At 37.0% G+C, this 13,116-nt stretch overlaps 1 protein-coding gene across 2 annotated transcripts in view; it reads right to left on the bottom strand.

Annotated features, from left to right (window-relative positions):
• The window catches only part of kcnh8 (potassium voltage-gated channel, subfamily H (eag-related), member 8), a 61,600-nt gene that overhangs the window by 39,135 nt on the left and 9,349 nt on the right, over window positions 1–13,116 (bottom strand). For both annotated transcript variants that reach the window (XM_055220162.2, XM_055220161.2), the window contains exon 2: window positions 2,430–2,663. In XM_055220162.2, coding sequence (XP_055076137.1) covers window positions 2,430–2,559 — 130 coding nt within the window. In that variant the 5' untranslated portion in view covers window positions 2,560–2,663. The remainder of the gene's footprint in view (window positions 1–2,429; window positions 2,664–13,116) is intronic.

Genomic DNA, 13,116 nt, shown 5'->3' with positions numbered 1-13,116 from the left:
TTGTTGCCTTTAAGAGCTATAGCTACCTCATCTAACCCCTACCTTGATATCGTATTGTTTTGCTATTTTAACGACATAAGTGCTTGATGTACTATAAAACATGCCAAAACATATACACATTCAGACCTTCAATAAAAGTATTAGGGACTAAGCTGCAAAAATAGAAAATATTACATGCATTAAAATACTGTATATAGTAATGTAAAATATTGCATATGCTAAATAATATATATAGTTTTAACACGCACCCATATATATAACAAAATAACAACACACGCACACACACATATATATAAAAATCAATCTACTCTATTATATTATATTGTTGGTGATGTGGCCGCCTACTGTAAGAAGCACATGCTGTACTGTAGGTTACCTGACAGAACATTGATAGTGAAAACAAGACCAGGACACCCAGAAAAAAAACACTGTTATTGTATCCAATTTTGTAGGTGTGTGTATGTGAGAAAGCGCTTGTTTGTCTCGGCATGTATTGAGTGGTGTGGGTGTATGTCTGCGATAGGGCACTTATATGTGTGCTCAATTGTGTTTTCAGCTTTCTGTGTGTGCACTTTCACCGGTAGACGTTACTTAAAGCCTCTGGGGGAATCCCGTCTGATTGCTCACAGCTGGTAAAGTCTTTGTGAAAACTCTCATTTCCTTACGAAAAAGCCTCACCATTATGGAGAAGAAAGGAGGAGTGAAATAATAACACTATCTAGAACAAGTGCGCTGGAGATGTCCCATTCAATAAAGAACAAAGGGGGGGGGGTGAGAATGAGAAAAGGGTACAGTGACAGAGAAAGAGATGGAGGTACAGCGCAGAGTAAAACGCCACAGTCAGATGTGTTTTAAATCTTTATGTTGGATTTATATTGCTGTCTGAGTAAAGAACGTAACAAAATTATCATATCAAAAAGTACTAAGCCTGTACCATAGTACAGTGATGCATTAGACGGTAACAGCATGGTATTTTGACATATATTGGTATTGAATGATTACCATATTTAGGTTCTCTAAACTTTTTCAGCGTGCGGCCCCCTTTTGTACGGTGCATTCCTTCGCCGCCCCCCCAAAGAAAATTTATGACAAAAAACAGTTCTAAAACTTCTTTAAATTATACAAAGTAGTGCTGCCTTATTTTTTTAGGTTTAATTTCACAGAATTCATAATAAATTAATGTATTTTATAAAATGTCATAAAACTGGGGCCCCCCGGCACCATCTCACGGACCCCCTGGGGGCCCCGGACCCCAGTTTGAGAACCACTGCTCTAAATAATACTGGGTTGTTTCAAATCAGGGTTGGGTCAATCGGGGACATTTTCTAGGAATTTAAAGTTGGGTTTGTCCGAATTTTACCCAACCGTGAACTAAATCAACTCAAATGTTTTGAGTGTATTATTCAGAACATACTAAAAATACTGTGGGGCTACTACCAGTGGCGGCCGGTAACTTCATTTTACGCAAAATTTGTCACAACATGTATGTAGCCCGTCGTGTGAGTGGTTCGTAATTTCTAAATATGTGTTCTGCGTGTCGAGCGATCTTTTCAAAATAAGTGCCTGTTGCAGATGCATCTAAAGGGTTTATGATAAAAGAGACGCTCGCGTTTGCCAGATACTCGCATAATATCATGCGTAATTAGAGTTTACTGTTAAGGGAGTGTCTTGCGTGTATTTTGTGAACGTACGCGTCTCTTTTATTATAAACGGTTTTGACGCGTGTGCAGCAGGCACTTATTTTGACAGACACGTGATGCACATGACGCAACAAACACATATTTTGAAATCAAGAGCAACACACACGACACTCCGAACACATATTTTGAATTTGCGCCTCTCGGATGAGCAGTCATGAGCCGCCACTGACTACTTTGGTGCAAATCCAAAACACATGGTATTATCATGGTACATATTAAATCATGGTTAATCAAGTATGCACTTTATAATGGAAAATCATGTGCAAATTTGTAAAAGCTAATATTGTGGGGTAGTACTCTATGACTTCATAGCTATGGGCTCCTCTCCGTGTGATCACAATTCCCAAAAATAAAATGACACACCTGCTGAACTGCAGTTTTTAATTTGACTTTAGTGTCTCTCTCTGGTGCTTCTCGCAAACAAAGTCTAGTAAGAACCATCTGCCCCTTCAACAGTCAAGAGATTTCCTTTGTGTTATATAATACCACCTATTACTAGTACCAGATCGACCTTACAGTACTTGTCTGTGTTATAACAGTGGAACTTCTGCTAATATACAGTGCTAAAAATAGTAGAGATCCCTGCAAATGAAACAACCTTACTAAGCCAGTCAGCCAATACATTAGTTTATCCTTTGTTAAATAGTAGGTTGGCTCTTACATTAAAATTATCTCAAAAAATGTATTTTGGTTTAATTGCAATGTTTGTAATGTTTTTTTTGTCCTTACCACTCTTTTTGTAAAACATTATCTCTTCTTTAAGTTCGCTCTTCTCCTCAAGCGCAGCATCCACATGACGTATAATGTGCTCGCTGGTCTCCGGTCCATATAGAAACTTGCACGCACAGCTCTGCTGCATGACCTCAGTGCGTGCGAATCCCGTAAGCTCACAGAATCCATCCGAGCAGTACACGATTGGGAAACCTTTGGACACTTGTGCATTGGCCAGGATGAAGTTGCTGTCTGTTTCAAACACACACATCAAGTAAAAATGTTAGTTACTAATGTAATAGATATGGTCTTTGATATTGCTTATTTCAACCAGATGCTCACATAGAATTGTAGAATGATATTTTAGCAGAAATCATGTTGACGCAGTTTATAACATTTCCCATGTGACATTGTTAAGGGAAAATATCATGTTCCAAAATGCATTTTTAGGTTTCCTAATCCACAATGTGGAGAATCTGCACAATAATTTTACCCACAGGAGGCACCAAAAAAAATCACAAAAAGACATTATTTTCTCATCCTTATATCATGGACAGACATAGGAGTCACATTTGGAAGAGGAAATAATGAGGGAGAGGAAATAATGCCATAACTGATGGCATTTCATTCATTTTTAAACTATGCCTGTAATAAACTCTGCCACCCTCCGAATATTGCATTATCACAATCATCATCATCACATCAACAAATCATCAACATATATGGCATCATTTGAAAGCTTCGAACCTCAATATTGCATTTGTGTTACCTAAATAACTTAAAGGGACACTCCACTTTTTTGAAAATATGCTCATTTTCCAGCTCCCCTAAAGTTAAACATTTGATTTTTACCATTTTGGAATCCATTCAGTTGATCTTCGGGTCTTGCAGTAACACTTTTAGCATAGCTTAGCATAATCCATTGAATCTGATTAGACCATTAGCATCACCCTCAAAAAAACCCCAAAGAGTTTCAATATTTTTCCTATTTAAAACTTGACGCTTCTGTAGTTACATCGTGTACTAAGACCGACAGACAATTAGAAGTTAAATTTTCTAGGCCGATATGGATAGGAACTATACTCTCATTCTGGCGTAATAATCGAGGACTTTGCTGCCGTAACATGACTGCAAAAGGCGTTGTGATATTACGCAGCGCCTGAAAATAGTCCCCTTGGTAACTTTCAATAGCAACTTCTACTTTTCTGTCGGTCTTAGTACACAATGTTACTCAGGGCTTCAGACTAACTTTTTTCACTAGGAGCACAGTGGCCCCCAACTGAAAATTTTAGGGGCGCAAGCAGAAAATGTAGGGGCACACATTGTAAATCAACATGCTAACCAAATATTCACATTTCTACTAATTTTCACTGTATTACTAATAAATACTTTAATGATAGATGCAGAAAGCACAATGTGCTGTTTTCAAATTCAGTGTCACATCACAAAAAAGGTCAAATTTACTGGTCGCACATGTGCAACTAGATGTAAAATTCAGTGGCGCACTCTGAAATTTTAGTGCCAAAATGCCCCCATTTGGTGGCAGTCTGGAGCCCTGTTACTACAGAAGAGTCAAGTTTTAAATAGGAAAAATATTGAAACTCTTTGGTTATTTTTTAACATGATGCTAATGGTCTAATCAGATTCAATGGATTATGCTAAGCTATGATAAAAGTGGTACCGCCAGATCCAGAGGTGAGCTAATTCCAAAATGATAAAAATCAAATGTTTAACTATAGGGGAGCTGGAAAATGAGCATATTTAAAAAAAAAAGTAGAGTGGCCCTTTATGAATACACTGATAAAGTTGCTAACAGAACCTGTGTAGTCCAGTTTTTAAAGAAAATCTTATGCCATTTTTCAGTTTTTAATATTTTAATTGCATCTTCATTATTCTAGTTTATTTATAGTATCACTTTTTCATTGACATTCATTTACTGTAGGGAGTTTAGTGGGTTTAGTTCTGTAACTTACTGTAAATGTTGATTTGTTTTTATTTTAATACTCCATTTTTTGGACAAGCGTTTTGATTACAGGCATCATTGGACCTTTTATAGGCAATAAAAAGTCTGACTCTGCATGACATTAGTTAAAATCTTAAATAACCCTTCATGTGCAAAATGTTGTTTTCTTGTGATTTCAGTACATAACCAATTTCCTGCCTGGCAAATTTTTGCATTCTGAGTTGTCATATTGTCAAAACAGATTAATAGCAATTGTGCATCATAAATGAATATACCAACATTGCCATGTAAGTGTTTCTCGAAAGACAGCTTGTGAGACTTGTCTCTGAAATCCCAGAATGTGCATAGAGAATGCGTCATTAAATGCTGCCGTGTATTAAAAGCATTCGCACTGTGGAGAGACAGACATTTAGTACTGAACCTTGTTCTGCTCACATAAGCAAAAGTAAAGTTATGCTCTTATTTATAACACAGTGCGTGTTGGGAGGGGGTCAGACCTAGAAAGTTATGAAAAGAATATCTAAAGAGAGAGGGGAGGGGGGAAGAAGAGTAAAAACATAACACTACCATGGCAAAAGAAAAGATGCTGAGACTGTCTCTAATGAAGGTATAGAAATACAGAACAACATTTGTCTCAAATGTTTCTCCCAAACTTGCGTAAAAGAACTAAAAACAGACCCAAATAAAACTGTTGACATAAAGAGTACTGTATGCCATAAACTGTAAAAAATGGTCAAAATATGTACCCTAATTTGTCACTGGGGCAGTACCCTTAAAGGGATAGTTTACCCAAAAATGAAAATAATGTCATTAATAGGGATGCACCGAATCCAGATTTTTTAGGTTCGGCCGAATCCCGAATCCACCGTTTAAGATTCGGCCGAATCCGAAACCGAATACCGAATCCTACTCGCATCCTTATTCCAACACAGTAAAACACATTAATGAAGTAAAAAACGTCCACAGCAGTGTATTTTTCATTTTATTTAATTTTAACTGTACAATATGCCAGGATGACAAGTTGGAAAAACTATTTTGACAATAACCATAAGCCTATGCATAATGAAAGCGATGCGTTGCGACACGCTCGTTTTTCCAATAAGCAAGCAGCTCCGCGCTGAAAACTATATTTAACTTTGAGTGAGAAGCTCCGCTCGTCAATGTCACAGTCTTCACACGGCCGTCCAATTACAGTGGAGGAGGGGCGGGACATTACCACAGCAACCAACCGGCTCACAGCTGAAGCATCACAGCTACCAAGCGCTCGGCTGAAAAACAGCTGGCATTTGGGGTCCTCAAGGCGTTTTCAGCGGTGTTTAGAAGTTTTGGTGTGTCCAGCTGACCGAAAGAAAAAGCTCATCTCCACGTCAGCACCCGATGTGTGTAATCAACGGCTGCGTGACATCGACCAGCGTAGCGCAAGCCTAGGGTTCGGTTCGGTGGAAAAAAAATCTAGGATTCGGCCGAACCCGAACCCCGCCAAAAAGCCCAGTATTCGGCCGAATCCGAAACCGAATCCTGGATTCGGTGCATCCCAAGTCATTAATGACTCACCCTCATGTCGTTTCATACTCGTAAGACCCCGTTCATGTTCGAAACACATTTTAAGATGTTTTATATTTAGTCTGAGTGCTTGTTGACCCTTCATTGAAAATCTACGTACGGTATACTCTCCATGTCCAGAAAGGCAATAAAAACATCATCAAAGTAGTCCATGCGACATCAGTGGGTCAGTTAGAATGTGTTGAAGCATCGAAAATACATTTTGGTCTAAAAAGAACAAAAATTATTACTTTATTCAGCAATGTCTTCCCCCTCGCGTCCGTTGTGAAGCGCACGCACGAGACCAAAGCCACGTAACCGCAGTGACGCGGATGACGTGCCATCCTTAGACATGTTTGCAAAGTTTTTTTTCAAACTTACAGCGTGCGTCTCCCTCAGACTGTAAACGAAGCCCGGGCACACACAAAAAACAGCTGGGGCGCACCAGATAACACGTCAGCCGTGTCAAGAGAAGACAATGCTGAATAAAGTCGTAATTTTTGGACCAAAATGTATTTTCGATGCTTCAACACATTCTAAATGACCCACTTATGTCACATGGACTACTTTGATGATGTTTTATTACCTTTCTGGACGTGGACAGTATACCGTACATAGATTTTCAATGAAGGGTCAACAAGCTCTCGGACTAAATATAAAACATCTTAAATAGTGTTCTGAAGATGAACGGAGGTCTTACGAGTTTGGAACGACATGAGGGTGAGTCATTCATTACATTATTTTCATTTTTGCGTGAACTATTCCTTTAAAAGGTCCTAAAATGTACCATTAGGTACGGAAATGTATACATTTGGTACCAAAATGTACCTTTGAGATAATATGAAGAGTTTCGTTGCAAAACAAGATAACCACCGTTTTTTTAACTGTTCAGAAATCTCGTTTTTTGGTTGTGCATTCCAATTAATTTCCATTCAACTGCAGTTGGTTTGTTTTGATTTAAACATTCATAACCTAAAAAATACAGCTAAGTAGCACCATAAAACAAAATAATAACATGATAACATAATAATAAACATGTTTTGACAAAAATGTTAAAAATGGATTTATCTCGTTTTGCAACAAAACTCTTCATATACAGTATGTATCTTTGGGCTACTAATATAAACTCTTTAGGTGTAACGTTGTACATTTTAAAAGGTGCCGTCCCAGTAATAAGTCGGTATATATTTGACCGTGTGTAGCTATAACATATTTATAGAATAACACAAATTATTTGTTCTTGGAAGAAACCGATGACTAATGTGTTGATATATAAAACTCTCTTACTTTGATTACCGCATGTTCTTGTTGAGATCTTTCTCTATGTGACAATAATGAGATTTCTCAGTAGAAGAACTGGCAGATTTAAGGTTAAAGTATTAATATCTATGTTTGTCTTTAAGAAACAAGCTATATACGTTCCAAAACATATAAAGAGAATATCTTCCTTAATTTTTTTCAGGATGTGATCTCCGACCCAACAGTACGACAACAACCGAAACGATCCTCTTATCCAATTCAGCGTCCTGTGAAATTGTGTTTATCCATCTATGTATAGTTGAGCATGTTTGTTTTATTATCAGAACATGCATGCAATTAATTTGTGCATTTTTACAGACATCGTACAGTGTGTAGGTAAAAAATTCCCTCACTCATTTGCATACCAGACCTCATGTGGTTTACCCTGTCAGTTTATGTTTAATTGGACAGATTGAGAATTCATGCTGTAAAAACACTGCTGAGCGTGTGTGTGTGTGTTTATATTTATTTAAGTGTCTGTTTCCAATAAAAACATGGAAAGATGGATAGGAAAGCGTGGTGAAGCAGGATTCTCATTTGCCCCAGATTGTTGCATAAAACACAGACACACACTTACACTTATACTGTATGTGCACCTTTTGTGAGCGTATGTCCCACACAGGAGCACCTGAGATCTATTTAAAGAGCCAGCATGATTAGTGAGGAGAGGGAGAACACAAAAAAAGAGGGACGCAAGAACAACCATTTGAGGGAAAGTGAGGTTTGGGGGAGGGAGTGAAACCGATGCTGGAACCTTCTACTTTAATGCCATCCTGCATTTAAAGCCTTTTTGTGTACAACATGTGTAGAAGAGGGATGTGTGTTAAAGATACGGTATGACCCATAACCCGAGGCGGGAGCAAGGTGATTTATGTGTCTGCCCAGTATTAGGGTTAGTGTGGTCTCCTAAGGATATTAACGTCACTACATTACTATGTCTACTACTGTATATATGCATGTTTCTCGTATGCATGACACAAAACTCTTACGTGTGTATTTTGTACCGAGCAAGCAATACCCGTCATTTCACTGTCTAAGTTAATATAGTCTGGCTATACTGTAAGTAACCCAGTTTTAGCCAAAATAACTTAAGAGACAATGCAATGCATCTCATAGGACCTAGGCATAATACGCATTCCCGACCTATGAGTACAATGTATGCAGGGTTTCAAAAATCATATAGTACGCCCTCACTCTTCTGATGACGAAAATTGTGTCACGCTTACTGCGTACATGGAAAATTTTTTACTATACTTCGGCCTTAAAGCAATCGTTTTTGTTGACTCATTTTTTGATCAGCCTGAAAAACATTAAGCGTGAAAGTGTAATTTCGGCAAACACCAAGGGGCGGTTTCCCGGAGAGGGTTTATCCTAGTCCCAGACTACAATGCATGTGTGAGCTGCCTTAATTTAAAAACACCTTGTCTCATGATGCAAACCAGCATTGTCTTTTGTAAGGTATGGTTATAAAAACGACTTAAATTTCCTAATATAAGTTAGGGCAAGTATTGGATCAATCTGGAAACCCCCCCTAATGTATTGCAAAAATAATTACTAATTGTCAGTGGTGGCTCGTGACTGCTCATCCGAGGGGCGCAAATTCAAAATAAGTGTTCGGAGTGTCATGTGTGTTGTTTGCATTTTCAAAATATGTGTTTGTTGCGTCATGTGCACCATGTGCATCACGTGTTTTGTAAAAATAAGTGCCTCCTGCATATGTGTCAAAACCGTTTATGATAAAAGAGACACGTTCACACAATACACGCAAGACACTCCCTTAACAGTAAACTCTGATTGCGCATGAGATTACGCGAGTATCTGGCAAACATGAGCATCATAAACCCTTTAGACGCATCTGTAACAGGCACTTATTTTGACAAGACACGTGATGCATTGCACACAGGATCTCTCGATGCGCAGAACACATATTTTGAAAAAAGGAACCACACACATGACGGGCTACATACATGTTGTGACAAACTTTGCATCGAACGCCCTCGAAAAACAATGTCACCGGCCACCACTGCTAATTGTTTTAAAAGGTTTCCTTAACCCCATCCCGTTACTGGTTGGACAAACAAGTAGTCTCACCCAAACTTATGGTGTCAGAAAGATGCTCAACAATTGCGTTTTAATTGTTCATAATGTACTCTTTACTATTTCACATACTGTATAAAATAGCAGTATATACTACAGTATATACTATTTTATGTTATGCAGTAAGAGGTACACTATTTCTCCATTCCATACATAGCTTCAGAACATATTTTTTTTAACTGTATACTGTAACCCACCCTATGAGATACTGTATAGAGAGCATATTATTATGTATGGTTTTGTTGCGCCCTTGATTTTCCAGGCTTGAGGGCTTGACTGTCCTCTAGTATTTCCTTGAAATAGTGTAATGTATAATATAACAAGTCTAATATCTTTTCATGAGAAAAATACAGGCACCAGCTGGAAAACGGTTTGATTTCTCTTTTACCGGCACTAAAAAAGGGTGTTTTAGATAATAGCTTTAAGAATTGCAGTGAAATGACTGTTAAATACTCAATACTAATGAGCTCAAGTGGCATTATGAAATTGACAAGAAACTGAGCATGCTAATTTAAAACCAAGAGCATATGGTGCTAAAATTGTTTACAGTCTGTCACGTGTGTCCCCAATCAATCAGCAACCAATTAAGATTCTTTAGAAAGATTTGAGGTGAAACTATTCAACAAGGTTGTTACCTCAAAAAGAGTTCATCCAAAAATGAAAACCCTGTCATCGTTTACTCATCCTTATGTTTTTTTTTTCTTCTGTGAAACACAAATGCAGATGAGTGACAGCCTCAGTCCTTTTTCACTTTATTTGTATGGAAAAGTCAACTTCAATCATTGAAGTTCAATGTCAATTTTTCCTTGTGTTCCACAGAAGAAAATTATACAGGTCTGTGCACCTGTGTAGCTCATACGTGTAGCATTGCCTTAGCCACGCAAAACATCATGAGTTTGAATACACATATTGATAAATAATACCTTGTAAGTCGCTTGTGATAAAGCATCTGTCAAATGCATAAATGTAAATGTATGTAAATGTAATGAAACAACACATACAGTAGGTGAGTAAATAATAGGTATAATGAGTCACTCATGAAAGTTCCGTCATTATTTATTCAAAATTGTAATCGTGACCAATGTTAATTTTCATATTAAATAACACATTTTAGCCTTTAATGTAGTACTGTACAACATTAAAGAGATAGTTCACCAAAAATGCAAATTCTGTCATCATTTACTCACTCTCATGTTGTTACAAACCCCTTAAATGTATTTGTTCTGATGAACACAAAGGAAGATATTTTAAGAAATGTTTTAACCAAACCGTTAGTGGACCACATTTACTTCCATAGTATTCTTTTTTCCTACTATGGAAGTAAATGGAGTCCACAAACAATTTGGTTACAAACATTTCTCAAAATTTCTTCCTTTGTGTTCATCAGAACAAAGAAATGTATTTTCAGGTTTGTAACAACATGAGGGCGAGTAAATTATGACAGAATTTGCATTTTTGGGTGAACTATCCCTTTAATATTAAGTTATGTTTTATATGAACTAGATGAAGTAACAAAAACCATAGTAAATGTATAAATAAAAATGGGTGATTCTCGCGAAATTAGACTTATGAGGTGTCATGAAACATTTTGATAAAAAAGTAAATGCTATCAAAATAAGAAGCATACAGTTACAAACATCTCCTCATGTACTATTTTGCACATGATTTCAAATTACATCATACACACCAATTTTGTTGTTTTTTCCACATTTAAGGGGAAAATTGTCATTACCGCAACATGTCCATGACTGGATTTGGGTTCTTTGACATGGAAATATTTATAATTAAAAAATCTAAAAAATGAAACGCTTCAGTGCATGTTATACTATAAACATTTACAGTAAAGAAACATGTGCTATTTGGTGATCATTGGTAAATGTAGAGACATTAATAAGGAATATAAATGTGTCCAAGACCAATTTTCTCGTCCTCCACAACAATTTTCAATCATTGTTTAAGCCCTCAAGGGACTAACATTTTCAAAAAAATTGTTGGAAGGGACATAATTGACTGTGACACTCAAGATGGCTACCAGGTGAGCAGTTATTATTTTTTCTCTCCAGATAAAAGTTGAAATTTTGTCTGTCATAGTACCTACACAACTTTTTAGTTCTCATTACCGAAACATGAGTTTGTAAATGCATATATTTTAATGCGGTAATGATAATTTTTTATAATGATAATCTAAAAAATTTAAATAATTCTGTAGGAAATATTTTTAAATCCTCTAAAAATAATGGTTATAGTAAGTTCAGACCTTAATGTTATATGTGCAAAAAATGGCTTCAAGGGCTTTTTAAAAATTCTGATGCTGGACACCTTCTAAATCTGGATTTCGTGAGAATCACCCGAATGTGTGTGTCAATATAAGGAACCTTATTAGCAGAATTTCAAATAAGTACATTGTGTGTGATAGGTTCTGTTCTTTTATCCTGCTAACCTGCTTTAAATATGTAATTGTTTTTGTCATTACCTTAACAGGATGTCTTAAATTTAGTTTCAGTTCATTTCTCGCAGTACAGCACACATTTTTATACTCAGAATGTTAATAAGAGAAAGACGGAAATGTCTGAAAGTCTAGACTGATACAATTCAGATGCCATACTTGAACATACTGGAACAGCGAGTGACAGTTTCAGCTGTATCCCAAAAACCCTGGAGAGTCCCTTATTCCTGTGTGCTCCTATTGAAACTATTGAAACACTGTCCTGTTTTTACTATCCCTAATTTGAACCTGTATTATGCATGTCTTTTTCTATCTGGAGTTAATAAGCCAAAAATCCAATACACACCATTACAAGCTGTCCCAATTTTCTGTCTCTTTATGTCCCTCTCTTCATTCTTTTCATCTCTTTTGTTTTCTCACTTAGAGTTCTAGTCTTTCTTTTTCATCCCTAATGATGACTGATGAATTCGGTCTCAGCTCTGTGTGAAGTTCACTGAACAACAGAAAAGCAATATACTGACATCTCTATGCCGGTTCTGCCGCAGACAGTTCGTTCTGATAGCGTTACTATTTACATTGCTTGAGATGAATAGCATAATTTATCCAAATCTACAGATCTGTTTAAAATTGGAAGTGATGCTTCCTCTTTTCTGTGTCTGATACATGTTGGATTCACTGGCAGAGTGGTTATGCACTGCATGCAAGAGTGAACCGCCTGAAATATCTCCATTACCTGACTTGGGTGTCTAACCTTGCGCATGTAATTTTTCCCAAAGGAAGCATCTACTTAAAGTGTTCTTTTAAAAGGGCTCATCCAAAATTACTCTAAATTACTCTTTCACAGTTAACCACCGAGTTTTTGAACACACAATCGCGAATGCACACAAGCGCACACAAACACACACTGCTTTACTGTAATTACCCACCATATGCCGTCCTGACAGGTACGTGCATGAAAAGAGCATTTTGTAGTCTTTTGTCTTGATGGAATATTAACACATACAGTGAGCACAACCATTAGGAATTTCTTTAGTAATTTAATACATATATCCTCTAACAATATCAAGTCCGGAGGCATTTTTATGTAACTGTTGCTCACGATTATTAAGTAAAGTGTTTAATTAGTGGTGATTGCTAAGCATCAGTTGTACTATTGCTCATACTGAGGGTTATGGGGGTTCAAAACACATATAATTTGGGTGAAGACTTTAATAATACTTCAAATCACGTGCGCTTGTTTAGGAGATGTGTGCTGTTCCTTTTCAAAGCAATCAGATTCAATAGAAACCACCCAGAGCACCTTAACAACCACATAGCAATGCCTTAGCATCATGGCAGGGAGTTCCAAATTCCCAAGC

This window comes from Misgurnus anguillicaudatus, chromosome 20, assembly GCF_027580225.2.
Source record: "Misgurnus anguillicaudatus chromosome 20, ASM2758022v2, whole genome shotgun sequence".
Classification (NCBI taxonomy): Eukaryota; Metazoa; Chordata; class Actinopteri; order Cypriniformes; family Cobitidae; genus Misgurnus; species Misgurnus anguillicaudatus.
The sequence above is the reverse complement of the archived record's forward strand: the minus strand, read 5'-3'. Positions and strand labels throughout refer to the sequence as shown.